This window comes from Polyodon spathula, chromosome 4 (assembly GCF_017654505.1).
Source record: "Polyodon spathula isolate WHYD16114869_AA chromosome 4, ASM1765450v1, whole genome shotgun sequence".
Classification (NCBI taxonomy): Eukaryota; Metazoa; Chordata; class Actinopteri; order Acipenseriformes; family Polyodontidae; genus Polyodon; species Polyodon spathula.
The window spans coordinates 2146723-2172535 of record NC_054537.1 but is presented as its reverse complement, the minus strand read 5'-3'; the positions used below and the strand labels follow the sequence as shown (position 1 = coordinate 2172535).

At 42.3% G+C, this 25813-nt stretch overlaps 1 protein-coding gene across 2 annotated transcripts in view; it reads left to right on the top strand.

The window, feature by feature from the left end:
• The window catches only part of LOC121314051 (5'-AMP-activated protein kinase subunit gamma-2-like), a 162204-nt gene that overhangs the window by 27844 nt on the left and 108547 nt on the right, over positions 1 to 25813 (top strand). For both annotated transcript variants that reach the window (XM_041246841.1, XM_041246842.1), the window contains exons 2-3: positions 12783 to 12854; positions 23020 to 23293. In XM_041246841.1, the coding sequence (XP_041102775.1) occupies positions 12783 to 12854; positions 23020 to 23293 (346 nt within the window). The remainder of the gene's footprint in view (positions 1 to 12782; positions 12855 to 23019; positions 23294 to 25813) is intronic.

Below are 25813 nucleotides of genomic sequence, written 5' to 3'. Positions count from 1 at the left end.
CAAGTTGGCTGCCAGACAGTAAATGGTGCTGCGACTTGTTCAGTGTTCACAGTTAGTTGTGAAATATGATGGGGTGGTGGCTGATTCGTGTGAGGGTAGGAGGAGCCTCTAGGGTGGATCTATCTCATAATTCAACCCGACCTGCAGTCTGGGACAATGCAGCACCTTGTAAATAAGGTGGGGCAGATTACACCGTGTAACAATTTTTTTTGTTTGTTTTTTTGTTCCTGGGTAGTAAGTGTTATTTCCTAATTGCTTGTGCCTCAGAAGTATAGAAAATGGCTATTATTCCCCACAAACTTTGCTTTTGTGACCAGAACAGTGATATTTCAAAATATCACTATTTCCAATGGGAAAACGGGCAAATGTGCGTCTTTTCGTTCACATAAAGTCAGAAAAAAACAACACATGAATCCAAATTAACATGTATTTATACTAAAGTAATACAAAAATGACTACAAAAGATTTAGAAGCGAGTAGTTTTTCGAGATTTACGATTATACTGTATTTACATCTCGAAAAACTACTCGCTTCTAAATCTTTTGTAGTCATTTTTGTATTAAGCAATTAGGAAATAACACTTACTGCCCAGGAACAAAAATTGTGTTACATGGTGTTATCAGGCCAAAGCAAACTCTGCAGCCAAAATCTTTCTAAAAGCAGTAATAGTTTCTGATGTCATTTCCCTGCCTTTATGATTCTTATCAAAAGGTCCCTTATAAAAGTTTACCACTGTAATTCTGTATCTGTACCGTATTGTTTTGCAGTTTCCCCATGCTTTTCCCCCATGGTTATACTGTGCATTTACCATAATTTACACTGGTTTGCTAAGTTTAATAATAGGCTTTACCATACCTTGTTATTCTTTACAATGCTTGACCATGCTTTCACTGTACTTTATTATACTCTGCTGTGCTTTTACTATGGGAAACCTTTAAAAGGGGTGGGACAGCAAATACAGTAAAATAGTCTGTACTCACTTAACCACCTGAAATGTGTGCATGCATTTATAATGAGCTTTTATTAAGAGATGCTATTTTCTATATGCAGGGGGTTATGCATGCTACTGTTTTCCATGTGTGTATAAAACAGCACCTGTAGTAACTATTCTGTGAATTTGACTGTGGTTGACTGTACCATGCACAGTGTTGCAGATCACACACATCAGGTAAAACATAATAATAGTGCTAAACGACCACGACATGTACATTTGTTATGGGTTAGTTTTATAAACTCAGTACATCATCCAAAAGCAATGCAGTGTACCAGGACCAGAAACAAATACCTTGGCAGCTGGGGGTCCCAGGGGATCAGCATTGCTTTAAATGATAGTAGAACTAAGTACAGGTGAAGTTATCTTTTCTGTGACATTTCAGTTACAATTTATACAGTCAGAGCTTCATAACACAACATTGTAATTGCTTATTGGTGTTGATGAGTGTTGAAAAAGAACTAGGTAGAAGTGCTGATACTATTAAAATATGATAGAACAACTATAAGACAACTATATGATAGAACAACTATAAGACTATAATGCATTGTAATAAGCAATACAAAGTGAACTAATCCAACCACTTACTCCCTGTAAGAGTGGTCCTGATAATGCAGTTTAGTATGCATGAATGCACACTCCCTGTAAGAGTGGTCCTGATAAAGGAGTTTAGTATGCATGAATGCACACTCCCTGTAAGAGTGGTCCTGATAATGCAGTTTAGTATGCATGAATGCACACTCCCTGTAAGAGAGTTCCTAGAAAGGAACCTTTGTAAGCATGTAAACAAGCTCCTGATAACGAAATAATAATAATAATAATAATAATAATAATAATAATAATAATAATAATAATAATAATAATAATCATGGAATTCATTTGATTAATGTTGCTTTTGAAAACAGTTGCAATTGGAAATATAAGTTACAAACTAAAGGATGGTGCAGGTGGAGCAGGATCTAAGTTAGGTGTGCATATTGCAGCGCATATACAGCAGGTCAATGGGAAGAAATATTGTGTGGTTGACTTGTTAAAAACAACTTTCAGAATAATAAAGATTTGTTAATGAGGTTTTTGAAATCTGTACACATGGAGAAGATTTATTTTTCGTTTCATTTTCATGATTGGAAACCAAAAGTGTAATTACCCAGCAGCACGGCTCTGTTGTTGGCTTTGTAGCTTGCAGAGCCCGAACTGCTCAAGTGTACTGTGGCCCAAGTGTTTCTGAGAGGAGGACAGCTTTGTGTTTTTCTTGCCTCGCTATCTACAAGGTTATTGCAGAATATCATCAAGGTTTTGATAAGACTGCAGATTAGACTAGTCATTAAAAAGTGCCAGCTTTGGCACGGGACTCAAGTGCTCTCAGCGCTGCTATACAAACACCAAGGACAGCTCGGCACGGTGCTGATAATACTTTGCACTTGGGAATGAAATCTCTTTTCTGATCTGGTGCTTAGTGTCAAGGACCCAGAGTAACAGGCAGTGAATGGGCCTAACCCGACTATTCCCCAAATCAGGCTCTTAACCACTGTGCAATACCACCTGTTTTCAAGAGTTTATATAGCAACCCATTACATCATCATCAGGGTCATCACTGTCCACGCAGGTATCACTTAACATTGTGTTACAGGACGGAGGCTGTGTGTGAACCATGACCTTGTGCACTGCAAGCAAGCATCTTAACCACAATGCAAAAGAGCCTGGCTCATGCATGCATGGTTTTAGAGCTTTTAACCTCATCTCATCTCACCGACGGGACAGGACAGAATCCCTGATGGCAGTGTACAGTATCACCCAACACTGCCTGTTACAATTGCAAACGTGAATGCAATGTAGTTATAATACTAGAACAATGTTTTAAAAGACGAGCTTACCTTGAAATGCATTTTTATTTAAAGATATTGTAGTGGTCAGGGGGGAAGGCAGCAGCAGGGCTGCTAGGTGATGTAATCACACACGAAGACATAAGCCTGATATACGCTCCTTGAAAGGGAACTGTCCTTTTGTACAGCGGTATCGGCGATATGCTTTAGTACGAGAGGTCCCGGGTTCACGCCCGCCCTCCGCCTGTGTGTGGATTGCTTCGCCTTGTGTGATGCAGCTGTCTGTGTTAACCGAGATCGCTACAATATATTTTTCTGCAACAAAATGCAGCAGACATACTAATTTCTGAAATTTTACAGAAAATCCAACACATTATACATCCAGTATTCTGAACGATTTTCTTCACAAGATTATTATGTAGATTTTTGTGGATACTGCAGTTTGAAATGTAAAGGCTTGTATGCTAGAGACTATACTGCATGTATATAAGCCTATGTATTATTGGCTAGCGGTATCTGACTCAAAGGCCCAAGAAACACAGAACTGTATGAAATTAATGGGAAAGCCCCAAACAGGCCTGCGTCTCATTTATTGCAGGCTTCTAATATATTGTGATCGGCATAAAAGACACAAATACAGGTTCTGTGAGCCAAGCACTGTGTTGTACTTCCTGCCATAACCTGCCACATCATGACAGCATTCTCTGAGCAACCTTGACGGTGCTGCACTTTGAGCCGGATTCGGTATTCCACTGGAGCTTTTTGGTCCTGGCACAGCAGTGGCGTTAATCTCACTGTGTGGAAGGAGTTATGAATAGATATATACAGTACTTGTAGAGAACAGTGCCTTGTCTTTGATGTGATACCCTTGCAATAGGAGAAAGTAATAAACAGTGCCTTGTCTTTGTGACACCCTTGCAACAGGATTGCTGTTTAAAGACGTAGCCACGCCCTGATTGTGTACCTGAAGCAGTGATGTCTTGACTGTGTGACACACTTTCTCCTGCTGCCCGCGGAATGTGCACCTTGTATCTCTGCTCTCCTCTGAGCAGGTTCAGTGCTCCATGCTCACTAGCCTCACTTGTTTGTTTGCTCCCCACATCCAATGTTATGTCTAAGAGTTGAAAATAAGGCTCTGTACAAGAAAGCTTAAAGAGTGAGTAGACTCAGATCTGTCGTCTCATTATGTGTACTATAGTATGCTCTGTTGCATCATTGGATTGGCATGTAACTAACCTCTCACTAAAGTAGTGCTGTGTGGGACAGGGTAGATCGGTGTGCGGCTACTGGCCTCTCAAATCCACAAGCAATCTTATGTTTTTTGGCCTCAATGTACTATGAGTATAACAATGTTATCAAAGTTATATACTGTGTGTCAATTGCCTGCATTTCTTCTTCTTTTCATTCCCTTGTTGCAGCAGTAACCCGCTTTCTTCTGCACTCTCATGTAACTGATACTTCTTGTTTTCATGCTGACTTGTTCCAAGCCGACTGACTCCCACAATGCACACTGCTCTTGAAGTTACTGTACACTCACTGGCTCCAGTAACACTTCCAGGACTCATTGCCTGCCAGGAAGAGGCCTTTTAAGTTTAATTTAGACCTCATGGCACCAGGAGCCACCTGTTAAAAACCCTTTTATAGAGCACAAAAAGAGTGAAACCAGGGGATTGGATTTCAAGCAGCTAATGGGAGTTTTTTTTTTTTTGGTTTCGGAATGAAGTCCAGTTCTCGTTTCTAACATCTGCACTAAAACAGGAAGGTGAAGATCAGCTACAGGGCATGCTTCTCGTATTTTCTCATGGTGCTGACTCCTGTCTTTATTAAATGAAAGCGTCAGGTGGGCCCCAACTGACTCCCTCCCGCTAGCTACTCCCTCACTGGGCGTGGTTCCCAAATTAACTCACACCCTCATTGCTTTTGCAGCATGCTCATATTGCAGCCAGTTCCTGTGCTAGAGGCACTTCCCAGGCATCTGAGCCGGTCCTCGTGGCTCTATTAACCACGGGGGAGGGGAGGGGGGCACACTGCAGTGTACTTGACTAGGGGTAGAACATTGTCTGGCCATATTACTAGGATCTGCATCTGCAGTAGTACTGGGTTGGGCCAATCTCTGCCCTGATCACAGCCTTGACACCATGTGATGTCTTGAAGGATGTTAATGTATCCAGTCATTAAGATTGCAGATTGACAAGCCTGTCTTTTTCCTCTGTGCATCACTGTGTGATATGTGGCTTTTTCGAGGAGGCGACATTTGAATTGGGCATTTGAAATTGGGTAGTAAAACTGTATCTAAAAAGCACATAAATAAAGCCTGGAAATGTTTCAGGGGGTCCTGAAACGACCATAAACTGCTACGGTATCCTTGACTGGGGATTGTATGTTACTAATGGTATTCCTGGGTTGGGTTCAAGTGTGTGTGTGCATTTAAATGCAATCAAGAAATATATACCTCATTTGCATTTGACAAAATGTATGAGATCGATTTCAAATAATTTAGCAAGTGTTACTATTTAACCAAGTCCCAGTGCAATCAAAGATATAGCTCTCGTGAAATATTGATAAGTCATCGCAGGATTAATTGAGAATGTGTAACTTGAGAACACAGAACTAATTACACAACTAACTAATTACAAGTCTGTTGTATTTCATTTAAATTCAGCTGAGGTGCACATATTTGTATTTATATGTTTTTGTAAGATCTTCAAGTAATATTCATTTGCATTTGAGTGCAGTTGTACTCAATCCTGATATACACATGTAGCAGAAATAGGATAGCCGCAGGAGAGACACTAGACCAACCTGTTTTTACACAGAGATCATTCTTGTGCACCTGCTTTCAGGAACTGCTAACACACATCAAGAAACAACACCCAGCATTGTTTGCAAACCCCAGGCAACCGTGTGGGAAGCTGCAGGGTTAAAAAGAGGCTGAAGAGTGTGTTGCAGCACGCAAGGAGTTAACAGAACAGAGTGCTTCTTTACACTTGGAATCAGATCTCAAAGTGTCTCCGGTGCATTTTCGGCACACTGCCTGTTAGCTGAAACTGGCCTGTAAGATCCGAGGGATATTCAGTGCAGCCCACCCTTAGCAGACTGACCTTGGCTTCTGTGGAGGCTATCCAGGAATTAAACTCACACCCTGCCTTGAAACACACCCTGCCCTCCCCTTCCCATTCCATCTGTTGCTGCACATTTAGTCCTGAGGCAAATCCACAAATGTTGTCAGTCAGCTGGAGATACTTTCTGTGTAGCTCTATGGGGCTGTCAAAAGGATTTATTGCTGCATTATGACAAACTACTGCAGTAAATTTCTTCTTTCTTATTATACAGCCCAGTGATCTCTGTCAGTGTGTATTGTGTATCTTGATGATCAGGGGATAGTTCAGTGATCTCTGTCAGTATGTATTGTGTATGATGATCAGGGGGTAGTTCAGTGATCTCTGTCAGTATGTGTTGTGTATCCTGATGATCAGGGGGTAGTTCAGTGATTTTGTTTGCTTTTTGATTACAGTGTTCATATTAATTCTGACAAGTCAACAGTAATACATTAAAATTAATTATGTGTTTTCACAGCTTATGAGAACAGTGTTAAAAAAAAAAAAAAAAAAAAAAAAAAAAGTGGTTGTACATTTGCGTGCACCGAAATATGTGATAAAGCCAAAAGCATGTTCACAGAGGGGCAGAGACGTTCTGAACTTACAGGAACACGGCTTGTGTTTTGGAATGCAATGTCTGAAACACTGTTTCAGGATTTACGAGGACGGTCTAGGTGAAAGAGACGCTGAAGGTCGAATAGCAAACACCTCATTGACAACGGCTTGTTGTGACCATGGCAACCATATCCACTTCCAGCAGAGCAGTCATAGCAGACACTTAGAATTGCTAACAGCCCAGGACGAGTGGCACCTCGCTTCCTCAATCTGCAAACCAGCATACCCACTGCAGGAGTCAGTCTGCCAGCACATTTTAAAAAGGTGCTAATAAAAGTGTCAGCACACAGATAAAGGGCCCTGTTTCAATGCCACTCAGCTTGGTTCACATCCATAACATCTGATGGGACCGTGCCAATGGAGGGGAACATTATTTAGGAAATAAAAACTGGGCCTTCTGTCTGGAAGATGACACTTTATTTTCAGGTCTTTCAAAGGCGTGACAATGACTGCTTTGGACACTCAAGCAAACAGTGTGCTGGTTTGGGATTGGTTAGCTCATGTAGTTTTGCTGTTCTCGCCTCACAATTCTTCCTCCATCTGCCAAACTGTTATAATATGCATTGTTCCATTGTTGTGTTTCAAAGCCTCTTGAGAAGGTATGAAGTAGTGTGGCGAAGCCTCTGACGAGAGTAAGAGCGTCATGGTGATACATTTATTTATTTTATTTATTTATTGTAGCGCCTTTAACCAAGGCGCTTTACAAGTTTTTAGAATTTGTACAAACTGAAAGAATGGGTGAAGAAAGAGGGTAAGATTATTGGTGCCAGGTTAAATATAATACAGTGTGACGGTGCAGTGGGTGTGGGTGTGGAGCAGATGTCACAGAGTCACTTCTGAATTTGCAAATACTCTACCACAGTGGTAGGGTGAACTTTATTAACAAAAAAAACACAGTTCAAAGCAACAAAAATATAAATCATAAGTTCCAACAGAGCGAGTCCCTCTCAGCTCCTTGGGTGCACTTCTGGGGTGGTGAAAAGTGCAGGTGCTCAGGTGCTTAAGTGTCCAGTTCTGTTGTCCGGGGTGTGTGGTGTCCAAGGTGAAAAGTGCTGGCAGTGGTGCGGCAGCTCCTTGGCGTCAGGGATCACTCTGACAATAAACACAAACACGTAGCACAAAAATAACCAAATAAACAAACACACAGCTCAGGAACCTAGCTCCAGTATTACCTCAACAAGCCTCGCACTTACAAGATGACAGCCCTTGTATACCAGGGGACTCCACCCCATGATCAGCGCGACTCAGCACACCTGCCAGTTGTCTAATGCAACACAGCTGATCACAGTGATTTTGTCCCCTAATATGGTCATTCCGCCCTGCACCAAGATGGCCGACTTCCTTTTCCGCCCCTCTCTCCAAGCCGGCCCATCTCTGAACAGGCATGCAAGTACCTCTGCTTCGTTCCCTCTTGGGTCGGGATGGAGATTTGCAGCTCAGATCCTCGCGCTCCCTGTCACATACGGGCAGCAGCATTTTCAATTTGTTGAAGTGGAGTAAAAGTGTAGGAGGGGAGACCAAGGAGGAGGGAGTTACAAGAATCAAGCCGGGTGAAAATGAGAGAGTCGACCAGGAGTTTGGTAGTGGAGAAGGAGAAGGAGGGACGTATTTTTCAGATGTTGAGTAGATCGAAATGGCAGGTTCGTGTTATGGCTGAGATATGGTCAGAAAGGGAGAGGGCGGAATTGAATATGACCCAGAGGTTACGAGCAGAGAGGGTTGGAATGAGGGACGAGGGGGGGAATGAAATGGTGGGGCAGGGTGGTGGAGATGAGGGGAAGGGAAGAAAGGGATTTCAGTTTTTGATGGGTTAATGAGGAGGTAACGGCACACCATCCAGGATTGGATAGCGAACAGACAGGCTGATATATACGGGCGGCCAGGTCAGGGGTAAAAGAGGGGAATGAAAAGAAAATCTGGGTGTCATCAGCAAAGAAATGGTGAGGGAAGTTAAATGAGGCAATGATAGCTTCTAGGGGTGAGGTGTACAGGGAGAATAGTAAGGGTCCGAGGACTGAGCCCTGGGGGATACCAACAGTCAGGGGTGAGGGGGGGCAGGGAAGTGAGGTTATTGAAGGCAACGGCAAAGATGCGTGAAGATAGATATGACTGTAGCCAGGCAAGGGGTGTGCCAGAGATGCCAAGGCTAGAGAGAGTGGAGAGGAGGATGGGGTGTTCGACAGTGTCAAAAGCAGGGGAAAGATCGAGAAGAATGAGGATAGAGGAAGGTCCATCATGGGAGGAGTTGGCCAGATGGTTCTGGACAGTAAGGAGGGCAGTTTCTGTGGAATGGGCAGGACAAAAGCTAGATTGAAATTGGGGATAAAGGGAATTGACAGATATGTAGTGAGGTAGGAGTGAGTGAACTAGGTGCTCAAGAAGCTTAGAGAAATATGGGAGAAGGGAGATAGGGCAGTAATTAGCAGGACATGTGGGGTGAAGAGAGGGGTTTTTAGGAGGGGATGATGGTAGCTGTTTTGAAGATGGTAGGACAGATGCTAGTTGAGAGAGAGGAGTTACAGAGGGATACTAAGTAAGGGAGAATAAAAGGGAGGAGTGGAGGTATGAGGGAGGCAGGGACAGGGTCCAGGGGGTGAGAGATGAGAGAGGAAAGTTCAAGTGTGCAAGTAGGGGGGAAGTCAGTAAAGACGGAGTTAAGAGCATGTGGAGGTGGAGTGGAAAGCTGGGGGAGAGTCAGGTTGAAGACGAATGGTGCTGATTTTGGTGGTGAAATATTGAGATAGATCATTAGCCTTGAGGGTTAGGAGGGACGGAGATTGGGATGGGGGGGGCGGAGTAGCTTGTTAAGGGTTGAGAAGTACTGTCAGGGATGTGGAATACTACCATGCAACCTAAAAAACAAAGTTGTACAGTACATTGTCAGATATTGTCAGATTTCTGACTGCAGAGGTTGCAAAGGTTAAAACAAGTCTGCCGAAAAAGCAATCCGATGTTCTCCTGAGGGAAGATGGTCATGAACCGAATGTAGTGTCTTCACATATGCTAACCTACAGAGCCCCAGCAGCAACTGGGGCTTCCGTTTCTCTACAGCTCTGACATACCAGTGCGTTCCTGCTGGAGCGGCTTCTACAGCACTAACACATAGACCTGCGTGCAGACCTGGGGTTAGTCACTTTTGGTGACCCCATTTGTTTGAAAGAATACAAGTTATATTCAGTGCCAATAGAAAGTCTACACCCCCTTTCAAAATTTTCGTCTTGTGTTGCCTTATAGCCTGGAATTAAAATGCATTATTTATTTTTTTATCAACACATCCTACCCCACAACTTCCAAGTGAAAAAAATATTCTGGAAATTTGTAGAAAATTAATTAAAAATAAAAACTGAAATAGCTTGGTTGGATAAGTGTCCACCCCCTTGTAATAGCAATCCTAAATTAGCTCAGGTGTATCCAATCGCCTTCAAAATCAAACACCAAATTAAATGGCCTCCAGCTGTGTTAAATTATAGTGATTCACATGATTTCAGGTTAAATTCAACAGTTCCTGTAGGTTCCCTCTGCTGGGTAGTGCATTTCAAAGCAAAGCCTCAACCATGAGCACCAAAGCGCTTTCAAAAGAACTCCGGGACAAAGTTGTTGAAAGGCACAGATCAGGGGATGGGTATAAAAAAATATCAAAAGGCCTTGAATATCCCTTGGCGCATGGTCAAGACGATTATTAAGAAGTGGAAGGTGTATGGCACCACCAAGACCCTGCCTGGATCAGGTCGTCCCTCCAAACTGGATGACCGAGCAAGAAGGAGACTGATCAGAGAGGCTACCAAGAGGCCAATGGCAACTTTGCAAGAGCTACAGGCTTTTATGGCCAAGACTGGTCAAAGTGTGCATGTGACAACAATATCCCAAGCACTCCACAAATCTGACCTTTACGGTTGGGTGGCAAGAAGGAAGCCATTGCTCAAGAAAGCCCACCTTGAAGCCCGTTTGAAGTATGCAAAAAAACACGCAGGAGATTCTGTAGCCATGTGGCAAAAAGTTTTGTGGTCTGACGAAAGTAAAATGGAACTTTTTAGCCTAAATGCAAAGCATTATGTTTGGCACAAACCCAACACAGCACATCACCCAAAGAACACCATCCCTACTGTGAAGCATGGTGGTGGCAGGTTGTTATGGGGGACTTGTCAGGATAGAAGGAAAAATGAATAGAGCAAAGTACAGACGAGTCCTTGAGGAAAACCTGCTGCCCTCTGCAAGAAAGCTGAAACTGGGACGGACATTCACCTTTTAGCATAACAACAACCCAAAGCACACAGCCAAAGCCATACTGGAGTGGCTAAGGAATAAAAAGGTAAATGTCCTTGAGTGGCCCAGTCAGAGCCCCAACCTAAATCCAATCAAAAATTTGTGGCATGACTTGAAGATTGCTGTCCATCAATGCTTCCCAATGAACGTGACAGAGCTTGAACAGTTTTGTAAAGAAGAATGGTCAAATATTGCTGAATCTAGGTGTGCAATGTTGGCAGAGACCTATCCTAACGGATTCACAGCTGTAATTGCTGCCAAAGATGCTTCCACCAGGCATTAACTCGGGGCTGGAGACTTATCCAATTATGATCTTTCAGTTTTGTATTTTTAGTATATAACCTATTTTTTCTCAGTAATAACTTTTTTCCCCTTAACAATGTGGAGTATGGTGTGCAGATAAGTGGAAACAAATCCTCATTTAAATGCATGAAACTCTGAGGCACTGACACAACAAAATATGAAACAAGTTCAAGGGGGTGTAGACTTTCTATATAGGCACTGTAGTATGTTTCTGTATTTGTACTTGAGGTCAAAGAGCAGTGCAATTATTGCTGGGTTATTGAGAATGAACTGAGTAAACACGTTAACGTGTGTAGTTTATGTAACTTTTTAGTGTCATTCTAATTGTAATTACTATTATTGCAGCATCATTGTAATTCCAATCAAACAGAGCAGCATTGTAATTGTAACTGCAGTCTCAGCAAACAGTGCTGCTGTAATTGGAACTGTAATTGACCCCAGGTGAAAGGTAAGTTGGGAAATGGTGAAAGGGAAAGCATTGCTAAATGATTGCAGAATCTCAGTGAGCTCAGTCGTGTGCCAGCAGTGGTTCCGGATGCATTTGTTTCTTTAAGCAGTGATGTGCTTTCTTTTGAAAACATTATACAGTCAGTATCTACACTCAGTTTACTGACCTTATTTTCAGGAAGTCTGTTTCTTTTTCATTTGATTATTCATAGTCAGTAACAAGGGGAAATAGCCGGTTGGTTAATGACAGGAAATCCAGTTTCAAAATCCAGTGGAAAGAGCTCCTGAAGAAAGTCTGGGAAGCAGAGCTGTGTTTGACTAAGAGCTAAATAGAGTTGCATGGCAGGCAAAATTTATGTGATTATCTGCAGGCAACAATCCCTTAAAAAAGGTACTATGTAATAAATGGTGCACTATATTTTAATTAATTGTGACAATTCTCCTGCACATGTATATTCTTGTAGTAGATTGTGTTGTATTGCAGGTGAGGCAGCACGGTGCTTGTGTTGTATTGCAGGTGAGGCAGCACGGTGCTTGTGTTTTCTTGCAGGTGAGGCAGCACGGTGCTTGTGTTTTCTTGCAGGTGAGGCAGCACGGTGCTTGTGCTGTATTGCAGGTGAGGCAGCACGGTGCTTGTGTTTTCTTGCAGGTGAGGCAGCACGGTGCTTGTGTTGTCTTGCAGGTGAGGCAGCACGGTGCTTGTGTTGTCTTGCAGGTGAGGCAGCACGGTGCTTGTGTTTTCTTGCAGGTGAGGCAGCACGGTGCTTGTGCTGTATTGCAGATGAGGCAGCACGGTGCTTGTGCTGTCTTGCAGGTGAGGCAGCACGGTGCTTGTGTTTTCTTGCAGGTGAGGCAGCACGGTGCTTGTGTTGTCTTGCAGGTGAGGCAGCACGGTGCTTGTGTTGTATTGCAGGTGAGGCAGCACGGTGCTTGTGTTTTCTTGCAGGTGAGGCAGCACGGTGCTTGTGTTGTCTTGCAGGTGAGGCAGCACGGTGCTTGTGTTGTCTTGCAGGTGAGGCAGCACGGTGCTTGTGTTGTCTTGCAGGTGAGGCAGCACGGTGCTTGTGTTGTCTTGCAGGTGAGGCAGCACGGTGCTTGTGTTTTCTAGCAGGTGAGGCAGCACATATACCCATATATTGGGTTTCGGTGCATTTTGTCTACAGTTTGATAGGTACTCCCATGTATTTGAAGTTGCAGTTTGAATCTAACTGTGATTAACACAAAGCCCCTTGTCTGTTGCAGGACCTCAGCGCATTTGCAATGCCTTTCCTTGATGGGGATATTGACAGTTCGGAAAAGGATGGCATACGAAAGGTAAACTAATCTTCCTTGTCACTTTATGATTTTTTTTTTTTTTTAACATTAAGAAAAAAACAGAAATGTCCAACAAGCTAACATATCTTCCTGCTTCAATGCTGCTAAAATAATTTATGTTGCGTTCCTCCATATTGCTCAGAGTGATAGAAGCCCACACACCTAACATTGCTGATACCTTGTATTGAGCCTGTCACCCCTCCTCAACACCTGCCTCTCAATTACTTCACAATCAAGAAGCATCCAATTACCCAATCAACAAAACCAATTACCCAGTCAACAAAACCAATTACCCAATCAACAAAACCAATTACCCAGTCAACAAAACCAATTACCCAATCAACAAAACCAATTACCCAGTCAACAAAACCAATTACCCAGTCAACAAAACCAATTACCCAGTCAACAAACCAATTACCCAATCAACAAAACCAATTACCCAGTCAACAAAACCAATTGCCCTCTCAATTACCAATTTCCCTATCAAAGAAACATACTTAAATGCAATAAATAAACAAATAAATAAATACATTCACTCCTTAAAAATGACATTAGTTAAAAACAATGAAATGTAACACTAAACATCTCTTTAGGCATTAAGTTGTAAACCCCCCTTAACCTTGGAGCATGCATTAGTTATACCTGGATTTAAATGAGCAAGACTAACTAATGCATCTCCTGAAACAGGGCTCTTACTTATATTTATCCTTCTTTGCACTATGGTAGCTTGTGATTTCAGCACAGTTTTGGTTGTAGGGTGCTGACTGAGAGACAGCATTCCACCAGCTTTGGGCGTTTGAATTGTTTCCACCTGCAATGTCTTAAACCCAAACACGGCACTCGGAAAGAGCTGCTCCATGGCTGTGGGGAGACCTTGTGAGTCAGAGCAGGAAAACAGCTTGCTGGAAGCAGTGCAGATGAGTCATTGAAAGGATGGTGATACCCAGTGCCAGTCTGTGCAGTCAATGCTTACCATCACTCCGTGCCATTAAGAAGATTGAACAGTGAGTCCCTTCAGTTGTAGCTGTCGCTTTTGTGCCCTCTGCTGATTGATATTCCTGTCCAGTACACATCTGCTCAGAAATGCCATGTTGTCTATGAGCGCAGGGTCAGGGAGCCGGTGTAACAGGGTAGAGGCGTACTGACATTCCGATTGTACCACAGTGGTATGAGTGCTGGGTTCCATTGGGGTCGTACACTTTTATCTCAGTGATTTGCCCATGGTGTAGAATTCTTTGACATCTTTAAATACAAATTCTTATCAAGGTGAATGAAAGTCCCAGAATAATGCTAAAAACAAAGTAAATAGAGTAATACAAAATCCAGCTTTTTATGGTAATTATTATGTAAAAAACTGTTTTCTAAAAAATAAATAAAGAAAAACTAGTTTAATACTATCATAGTTGGTATTTTGCCACAAAAAAATGTCACTGTGATAGAAAAGATGCACGAAGTACAAAAGAAACACAACAGTAAACTGTTACACTTTTTTTCTTCTACACAGCTGAAGAATGGCTTTTGTACAAAACATCCTGAATTAAAGGATTTTTGAATCATTTAATCCTTGTGTGTACATCCCAAAAAATAACAGATGAAACATTATCAGTAACCCAGTTAAGGAATTTCAGGCTGTTTACAGGCTAGTTTATGTTCATAGTGCTGCAGAAAAGCATGTCACAGTGTTGCAATAGAAACGCAGCAGCTAATTCACAAGCCAGGCCTTCAAACTCATAACCAGCGCTGAAGAAAAGTACAAATGGCACCATAAGAGCCAGAATTGCCTTGTTCTTGTACTGGTCATGCTGGGAAGGATAGGGGAATATGACATGTATAATATAGGAACGAAGCCTGATGCCCGACACTGTATCATGACCAGCTGTGTAGTCCTAAATCTAAAGGTACTGGAACGCCACTAAAATATAGATTTTCTTAAACAAGAAATTTTATACCAATTCACGTTTTATTTGTATACTGAACTTCTAGTAACACATATAATAGGTAATGCATTTATCGCATTTCTGCAAGTATTTCCAGTGTCTTTCTCCAGCTTCGTTTGGTTTTGTGTCCACAATTGTAGTCGATGTACTGTTTTTCAGCCTTAAAGGAGCAGTTTATAATAGGACTGCTGACTGAATCAGAAAGTTGTGCAGGAGATGCAAGTCATGTGACTTAGCTTGCCTATTATGTGAGTTCCAGCTCGCAACAGCACTGCTGCCTATAGAAAGTAGCACTGGAACAGCATTACACCACTGATCATGATATCATTGACTGAAGCCAGATAATAAATAACTGGGTTTGCTGCAACATGATTTTCATTAAAGGGGGGTAGGTGTTAAAACTTCATACTGATATTGGACTCAACTCTCGTCAAGATAAGCACCAACTAAGATATATCTTCTTTTACTGTAAACTAATGTGATCCATCTACGTTTCCATACATATGATTTAGCTATCCTTCTGCCTGGTGTTGATGGCTGAAGTGTAGTGCGAGCTCCAGGGATCAGCCTATTTTGCCTCCCTGGCGCATCAGCACACACAACGGCTGCGATGCGAGCTCCAGGGATCAACCACAGTGCGGTCTCCCCAGCACATCAGCATGACAACCATCTGGACTGAGTAGGGTACTTCTTTGGGGTCTTCAAGTGGACACGTTCCATCCTTGGTGTTTCGTCGACTAGCCCATGACACCTCAAGAGGGCTCGACAGTGATTCTGGCATCCCAGCATCACCCCCCTCCATCCCCCACCCAGCTAAGCCCAACTTTCTTACCTTCCTATACATCAACATTTTTTTATTTCTATTGTGCTTGAAGTCCCCAACCAGAATCTTTTCATCTCAACCAGAGCCAGTTGCTGCTCCTCTCTGCTGCTTCAGATAAGTTCTTTACTATGCATTGCAACTCTTGACCACTGAATCCGATGTCTCTGAGAAACCAGGTTGTACAGTGTGCTACAAATCCTCGACAACCCACCTCCACTGGGTAAACCTGGACTCTCCATCCTCGCTGTTCTGCTTCAGCAGCTAGTTGAGCATACCGAAGTTTCTCAGCATACTCTGGTGGCACTGTTAACTCTACCAGAGGAACAAGGCGTGCTCATCCAGACCTCAAGACAGTATCAGGTCGAAGGTTAGCAATGGCAATCTCAGGTGGGAAAATAAGCCGTTGTCCAACATCTGCCAGCATTTTCCTGTCTGTAGCAGCTTCCAGTTGTCAGAGATGAGTTTTGGTTTAATACCTCTTCTTGGAGGTTGCTCCCCTGGATGGAGGAATGTTGATTAAATTAGCATGTGCTTTCTGTACTGTACATGCAGAACTTCATTCTGAGTGTGATAGCTTGCACAGAATCTGCTGTCATGGAAACTTTTCATTCAGCAGCTGAATTCCAAATACTCCAGCATCCAGAATGCCACTACAGAAATCATAATACAGCTAACAGCAGCTTCAGTGTACAAATTGTTGCCATAGTTGATCAAAGTAATTTATAAAGAATGTCAAACTTAGCGAAAATTCGATAAAAGTATTCCAAACAGACAGTCATGTGCACAAAGGTCAAGATTTGTGCATGGACAATAACCTTCAAAAAAGATAGAAGAAAGATCCAATCAGTAACATAAGAACATAAGAACATAAGAACATAAGAAAGTTTACAAACGAGAGGAGGCCATTCGGCCCATCTTGCTCGTTTGGTTGTTAGTAGCTTATTGATCCCAAAATCTCATCAAGCAGCTTCTTGAAGGATCCCAGGGTGTCAGCTTCAACAACATTACTGGGGAGTTGATTCCAGACCCTCACAATTCTCTGTGTAAAAAAGTGTCTCCTATTTTCTGTTCTGAATGCCCCTTTTTCTAAACTCCATTTGTGACCCCTGGTCCTTGTTTCTTTTTTCAGGCTGAAAAAGTCCCTTGGGTCGACACTGTCAATACCTTTTAGAATTTTGAATGCTTGAATTAGGTCGCCACGTAGTCTTCTTTGTTCAAGACTGAACAGATTCAATTCTTTTAGCCTGTCTGCATATGACATGCCTTTTAAGCCCGGAATAATTCTGGTCGCTCTTCTTTGCACTCTTTCTAGAGCAGCAATATCTTTTTTATAGCGAGGTGACCAGAACTGAACACAATATTCAAGATGAGGTCTTACAAGTGCATTGTACAGTTTTAACATTACTTCCCTTGATTTAAATTCAACACTTTTCACAATGTATCCGAGCATCTTGTTAGCCTTTTTTATAGCTTCCCCACATTGCCTAGATGAAGTCATTTCTGAGTCAACAAAAACTCCTAGGTCTTTTTCATAGATTCCTTCTCCAATTTCAATATCTCCCATATGATATTTATAATGTACATTTTTATTTCCTGCGTGCAGTACCTTACACTTTTCTCTATTAAATGTCATTTGCCATGTGTCTGCCCAGTTCTGAATCTTGTCTAGATCATTTTGAATGACCTTTGCTGCTGCAACAGTGTTTGCCACTCCTCCTACTTTTGTGTCGTCTGCAAATTTAACAAGTTTGCTTACTATACCAGAATCTAAATCATTAATGTAGATTAGGAATAGCAGAGGACCTAATACTGATCCCTGTGGTACACCGCTGGTTACCACACTCCATTCTGAGGTTTTTCCTCTAATCAGTACTTTCTGTTTTCTACATGTTAACCACTCCCTAATCCATGTACATGTGTTTCCTTGAATTCCAACTGCGTTCAGTTTGAGAATTAATCTTTTGTGCGGGACTTTGTCAAAAGCTTTCTGGAAATCTAAATAAACCATGTCATATGCTTTGCAATTATCCATTATCGATGTTGCATCCTCAAAAAAATCAAGCAAGTTAGTTAGACACGATCTCCCTTTCCTAAAACCATGTTGACTGTCTCCCAGTACCCTGTTACCATATAGGTAATTTTCCATTTTGGATCTTATTATAGTTTCCATAAGTTTGCATATAATAGAAGTCAGGCTTACTGGTCTGTAGTTACCTGGTTCAGTTTTGTTTCCCTTTTTGTGGATCGGTATTACGTTTGCAATTTTCCAGTCTGTCGGTACCACCCCTGTGTCAAGAGACTGCTGCATGATCTTGGTTAGCGGTTTGTAAATTACTTCTTTCATTTCTTTGAGTACTACTGGGAGGATCTCATCCGGCCCAGGGGATTTGTTTATTTTAAGAGCTCCTAGTCCCTTTAACACTTCTGCCTCAGTTATGCTAAAGTTATTTAAAACTGGATAGGAACTGGATGACATGTGGGGCATGTTGTCAGTATCTTCCTTTGTAAAAACTTGTGAAAAGTAATCATTTAACATATTTGCTATTTTTTTTTCTTCCTCTACGATTTTGCCATTTGTATCTCTTAAACATTTAATCTCCTCTTTGAATGTTCTCTTGCTGTTGTAATATTGGAAAAACATTTTGGAATTGGTTTTAGCTCCCTTAGCAATGTTCATTTCTATTTCTCTCTTGGCCTTTCTAACTTCCTTTTTGACTTGCGTTTGCAGTTCTGTGTACTCTTTCTGCGTACTTTCTTTTTGGTCCTTTTTTAATGCTCTGTAAAGTGCCTTTTTTCGCTGAATATTTTTTTTAATTGATCTATTAAACCATTTTGGCAATTTAGTTTTACATTTAGATTTGTCTACTTTAGGGATGTAATTGTTTTGCGCCTCTAGTACTACATTTTTGAAGAACAACCATCCTTCTTCTGTGGGTGTTTTCTCTATTTTACTCCAATCTACTTCTGTTAGTCTCTGTTTCATGCCTTCATAGTTTGCTTTTCTAAAATTGTAAACCTTAGCTTTAGTCTTTACTTTTGGGGATTTAAAAAACACTTAAAATGAGACCATGTTGTGGTCTGAGTTTGCCAGTGGTTCTCTGACCTCTGTTTTAGTTATTCTATCTTCGTTATTTGAAAAGACTAAATCAAGGCATGCCTCCCCTCTAGTGGGTGCCTTCACAAATTGTGTTAGGAAGCAGTCATTTGTCATTTCCACCATTTCTATTTCATCCTTCGCGCTACCCACCGGGTTTTCCCATTTTATTTGGGGGAAGTTGAAATCCCCCATTAGTATGGCTTCTCCTTTGCTACACACATTTCTAATGTCATTGTATAACAGATTATTGTGCTCACCGTCTGAATCTGGCGGTCTATAGCATGCTCCTATTATTATGCCTTTTGAATTTTTGTCTGTTATTCTGACCCATATTGATTCGGTTTTATTTTCTTTGTCCAGGTTTAACACCTGGGCTTCAAGACTGTTTCTTATGTATAGCGCTACCCCTCCTCCTCTTCTGTCCTGCCTGTCTTTCCTATACAGTGTATACCCACAAATATTATATTCGTCCCCATCACTCTCAGATAACCACGTTTCTGTAACACCTATCACATCATAGTTACCTGTTAGTGCAGTAGCTTCAAGTTCTAGAATTTTGTTTCTGATACTTCTAGCATTTAGATAAATACATTTAATGGTTGTCTTACCTGAGTTGTTGTTCTTGTTTTGATGCGGTCTCCCTTCTGTTTTTTTGTTGATTTCTCCCCCCTTCCTTTCTAGTTTAAATGCTTCCGAACCTGCTCGAGGATCTTTTCTCCAAGTAGACTAGTTCCCTTGTTATTTAAATGCAGTCCATCCCGTCTATACAGATAGTCCTCGTTGTAGAATGTGGTCCAATGATCAAGATAGGTGAAGCCTTCCCGTGTGCACCACGTCTTCAGCCATTCGTTTTGATTAATTATTTCCAGCTGTCCATATGGTCCTTTGCAAGGTGCCGGTAGTATACCAGAAAATACCACAGTTTTGGTTTTCTCTTTTAATTTCCTTCCTAGCTCTCTGAATTTATTTTGCGGGGATTTTGGTCTGTCTCTTCCAATGTTGTTTGTACTGATGTGGACGACTACTACCGGGTCGTCTCCTGTTCGTTCTAGGAGCCTGTCCACGTTCTCAGTGATGTGCTTGACCGAGGCTCCCGGAAGGCAGCACACTGTTGTAGTAAGGGGGTCCAAACTGCGAACTGAACTTGCTGTGTTTCTCAATATGGAGTCCCCAGCAATCATGACCTCCCTTCTTTTTGCTGTCTGGTCACCACTGTCAATGGGGTCCTGGATGTTGTTCCTTTCATTCTCTTGTTGTTGGTTCTGCTCATCAAAATTCTGAAGTGACTCAAATCTGTTGGTTGTTTTGATTTCTGGTGGTGGTGTTTGACGAAGTTTCTTTTTTTCCCTGCTTCTGCCTACCTGAACCCAGCTGTTCTGACCTTCTATCTCCCTGGTGGCTTTCAGTCTGTTAGGGGTGATGCAGACTTCCATGAATTGTGGGTGTGCCAGTTCCTCAAGATCCTTTTGCTGTCTCACTTCTTCCAGCTCCATTTCTAGCATACTTACTAGTTGATGCAAATCCTGGATCGCGCGGCACTTTACGCACACTTGGTTTAGCTCCGCTGGGTTTTCTCGGATTTCCCACATCAAGCAGGTGTCACAGATTACAGGCTTGAAGACCATGTTGAGGTTTTTTTTTGAAGTTTAGTTTCTTCTGCAGCTGTCAACCTGCTTTCAAACTGCTTCGAAACTGCTCTGTACTTTTCCATAATAACCTTGTTATTATGTTCCATGTTCTTCTCTGGAACAAACTGTTTTTTGGAAAACAAGTTCCAGTTTTACACTGTAGCGATTACATTTAAACAGTCTTACAACATACCTCACCAGAATTGCTCGTTTTAATTGTATGTACTGCTGAGATTACAGTTTTGCTATTTCATCTTGCTCGGCTCCCTCACCACAGCAACTTCCCGCAACAGCTCAAGAGAAGTGAAGGTTAGTATGCGTCTTTAATCCCACCACCAAGCCAATCAGCTCTTTACACCCGGGCGCTCAACAGCGGATGTCTGTGAGTTACCAGCCCCTGGAGGGCAAGCGCCAGCCTTGTATGTGTCCTGCCTGAGCTTACTGGGTGCCTGGCCAGTAAGGGCCACTGTAGCACGGTGATGTGAAACAGTCCCTGAAGAATTTTGCCTCCCTAGTAAGATAGGCAATGTGACTGTGCTCCTCTGACTGCATAACTTACCCTGCACACTGCATAGTCATGACTCTTTGGGACTTTTATATAAAGTAGTGTGGGCAAAGAAAAACAAATACTCAGTTTAAACTTGCTTCTTATGACACACTGTAGGTCCGGGCTGGCTAAGGTTGGCCCTTTCACTCCTGGTCTTTGTTTTAAACTAAATTGTTTAATTGGACCAATTTAAACTCCAATTTAAACTCCATCCAGACCCCGAAGTACATTCTTGTATTTGACCTGTTAAACCTGGAGTGGAACAGCCCTCCAGGACCGGGACTGGGCAACCTGGTGGTAGGTTTTGCATTACATTTCTGATAGATGTAGACAGACTTTGTGCCTTTTCAGGCGATTGGGAGTTTTGGGAGGGAATGATATTTGTTTTGGAAATGGACCCATTGTGGAAGGAAAACAATCCCAGTAATGAGCCATGTTAGATGAACACCAGAGTCCACACCAGAGTCCACACCAGAGTCCACACTCTGCCTTTACTTTTCCCATTTTCATTGTCATTCCACAGCCACACTGGAGTACCCAGCTTTGTTTTGATTTCAATGCAGTTTGGCAACACTGTCATAATCACATTGCATTACAGCTTGCCCCCTCTACCAAAGCAAGACTCCTCTGTGAATCTGTAAGAGCCAAACTGTGGCGTAGAGGGTGCCTGTGCTGATTGGCTGAGAGAGATCCTCCTCCTCATTCAGCTAAAACAAAACACAACTACCACCCGCCTGATCAAGCAGTGTGAACAATTTCTACCACTGTTTACATAACTGTTGCATTCCTTTCCAAGAATAGCGTACACACTGAGTCTCAGGCTAGGGGACTATTAATCATAGTGGAATGATCTAGATTTCTGCTCATGGTTTATGGTACACATGGCCTTGCTGTCTCGTTTGTTCCAAAAGTGAAAATGTCATAAATAAATGAGAAGCTATTGTGTGCAGTATTTTTGCCAGATATTTCAGACAGGTGTTACTGTAGTTAAAAATTAATTTGCCAGCTGTTTTAATTACACATACTGTAATTTTATTGGCACAGTGTTCACGGACCGAGCGATATCCCATACGTTAGCTGGGATTGGAACAGGGAGGGCTTCATTGGCTGCTTAAATCCAAAACGTGATCAGAGAAAAGGGTAACATCAGCACCAGAGTATTTGTATTAGATATTCATTTCAAGTTGGAGTGAAACAGTCAGTAAATTACCATGTGCTTTCTGTACATGCATGGCTTCATTCAAGTGTGGCACCTTGTACAGATTCTGCTGTCATGGAAACTTTGCATTCAGCATCTCAATTCCAAATATTCGCAATATCCAGAAAACCACTGTTTACAAATAGTGAGTATTAGGCCAGGAGATATATGGCTATGTGACAGAGACAGAATGATTCTTGGTGATAAATCTCTCTCCCGACAGATTTAGACAGCTGCAATCAAAGCAGCCAGGCATGCACTTGCAGATGGACTGCAGAGGAGTTTCAATCAGGTCAAAGCAGCCAGGCATGCACTTGCAGATGGACTGCAGAGGAGTTTCAATCAGGTCAAAGCAGCCAGGCATGCACTTGTAGATGGACTGCAGAGGATTCTCAGTCAGCTGTACAGGGTGAAGTACCTGGTTAACACTTCGGCTTTTTATACTTCCCGTGGCCACAAATTCGATTAATGTAACTGCACAAGAGAAGAATAAAGAAAAAATAAAGAAAGCCACTGCGGTCAACTTCTGCAGCTCTACAGGAAACTTGAATTGGGTTATCAGATTCTTATCACTGTGTTTTTGGTCTCCTGTCACTATTGCACATAATGAGCTGGCATGGGTTTGAAGTTGCAATCAAAGGTGGCTCCAGGTAGTTTTTTGCATTGTGCTCAGTAGCAATTAGCTGAATCAGGAGAGTCCAACACAAGGCAAGGGGTCAGTCTGGCTCCTCAGGCTCCCCTAGCACTGTTATTGGACTCTTAATTGACTGAGGCTCTTACTTTCATTATCAGGAGAGTGAAACACAAGGCAAGGGGTCAGTCTGGCTCTGATAACTGCTGTCCTAATATTCAGATGTATTCATTTTTGTTTCGCTATCGCTAATGTATCCCTACCTAGCTCTGAATAATGGAGACCCTTTCATTTTGTTTGACAGGCAGAAAGCAGCTGTCCCTCAAGCAGCCCCACCAAAGGCTTCTTCTCAAGGGTACCTCCCTGCCGTCCCTCCAGCCCAATGTCAGCACCAGCCCGGTCCAAACAAAGCCCGGGGTCCCCCAAAACCCTCTTCCCCTACTCCTACCAAGAGTCCCCGCCCAAAACCCCCCGCCGCATGAGCTTCAGTGGAATGTTCCGCTCCTCCTCGAAGGAGTCCTCCTCCAGCACCTCCACTTCCCCTGTCAGCATCAGGTTCTTCTCCAGGGCCCGGAAAGGTAAGCACAGGGGGAGGGGATGCTGCTGGGAACACTGTTTGGGGACAGGCCGCTTTGTAATTTGTTTGGAACATTTTCTAACTGGCGTCTCTATCTGTTATTTTTTATTTTCTCTTTAACGACATTGTTGTGGTTACTTACTCTCATTTTGTTAACAGCGAAAGTTCAAGCTCAATCACATGACTACGGGGCTTCAGAAGCTGCATGTTTTATAACTTGCACTTTCATTTCAATTGTCATTGTTTTTTTTATATTTACTATTTGCTGCACATGTAACAAAAAGCACAACCACAAAGTCAGACCAGACATAATTTATGCTTTTCTTTTAATGTGGTTTCAAGAAGCTGTCCTCATTTCCTGTTAGCTGTCTCTCATAGCAGGCTGCTGGCAGGATGCGTTTGAGATAGGGCTTGTTTTTAAAGTAAGTTGAAAATGTGTTTAAAGCTTGTTTTAGATTGTGATGTTTTGATGTGTTAGTGTTTGTATGTTTTAGTGAAAACACAACATGCCTGTAAGCCTATAAGGTATTGGTGAACGTAGGCTAATTCAGAATGATTGACAGTGCTCTAGTCAAATAACACAAACATTCTATGTAATGTGTGGTTAATATAATCTTAGCGCTGGTACAAAAGTGTATTTTGAGGTATATTTAAGATATTTTTTCTTACAGTCCTTTCTTTCTTTTTATTTGTACCACAATAACAGAAGGAGGATGGTATTTGTTATTCTACCTGCTGAAAGGTTTGATATTTGCAGTACCATACAATTATAACACTGAATCAGAAACGGAACACCTTGCATCAGTATTACTGTCCACAATAGCAACTACTCTTTGGTGGTGTTTATTCAGCAAGCAGCCACACATAGAACACAGGTCTTAAAAAATAAAAAAACCCTGTAAACGAGACCTAAAGGCAACAATGAATGTAAAGCGTCTGTGCTCCAGAGGGTTGCCTATTCAGCTCCTATCCCAGGAGATGAAAGTAGGGCACATGTTTAGCAGTTTCAGCACAGCTCTCTGGGCATCCTAATGGAAGCTCACTCTTTCAGTACAGCAGGTTGGTCAGTGCCAGGCTGCCTGCTTGTTGAAAGAAAATAGATGACCCAACAAGAGAAGTGACTGCACCGTACCTCTCCTGCATGTGGAGTGCACTGGAACCAACATGTCTCAAGAGAAGTGACTGCGCCGTACCCCTCCTGCACGTGGAGTGCACTGGAACCAACATGTCTCAAGAGAAGTGACTGCACCGTACCCCTCCTGCACGTCGAGTGCACTGGAACCAACATGTCTCAAGAGAAGTGACTGCGCCGTACCCCTCCTGCACGTGGAGTGCACTGGAACCAATGTGCCTCAAGCTTCCCATTAAACAGACAGACCCATCCTGCCACACCCCTGTTATGGCTTTAACCCCATCTCATGTGGACAAAAATGCAGCTGAAGAAACATGTGAAATACATATTTCTGTTAAGAGTTACTGCTGACTTCCAAACATGTGAAATATGTATTTCTGTTAAGAGTTACAGCTGACTTCCAAACATGTGAAATATGTATTTCTGTTAAGAGTTACAGCTGACTTCCAAACATGTGAAATACATATTTCTTTTAAGAGTTACTGCTGACTTCCAAACATGAGCCGTTTTCTTGTTTTGCTTTGTCCTTTGCTGGATTATACTGGGTCAGGGTAATTGCTTCATCGGTGAAAGCAGTGAATGTTTCTCTGTAGGATGTTGGACAGATCCAGATCCCAGAAGGCTGCATGTTATTGCTTACTCTCTGTTGTAATTGTTTACTGTGCCTCATGGACAGTTATTGTCTTGCTGGTCACATCCGTCCCTGTTCACTTCAGCACTCATTTGCTCCTACATCATTTAGATCAGAAATACTGTGGGACTGATCTTGCCTTTATTATTCCAGATCTGTGCTGTAGTGGAGACCAGTCATGCTCTGTGTGGCTTGGCAGCCTGAGCGCTGCACTCAGCCTCTCTTAACTATTAATTATTGAGGTAGACTTACTGTACTGTGGTGTTTCTCTTCATGTGTACCCTTACTGTACTGTGGTGTTTCTCTTCATGTGTACACTTACTGTACTGTGGCTTTTCTCTTCATGTGTACACTTACTGTACTGTGGTGTTTCTTTCATGTGTACTTTCTGTACTGTGGAGTTTCTCTTGATCTGTTCAAACTGGATGAGAAAAATCTTTCTAATAGTTACTGCTGTGCAAGGGGCGAGGCCTGCTCACATGTATGGTACAGTATAAAATATTGCTGTGTCAGTAGAGGTCCTCCTTCCCTGCTGGTCAGACTATCCTCCTATAAACAATGCACTCCTTCTGCTTAGATATTTGTCAGAGGTCCCAAACCCTTACCCATCACTGTTCATTGTAATCTGGATAGACCTTTATTCAGGAAACTGCTTAGCAGGTATTGGCTGCAACAGGTTTAGAAATTGCATTAGCTGAAGCCCTGTTATAATAATGATGTGCAAATGAAGCCCACTCATTTTGATTGTTCAGAGTGAG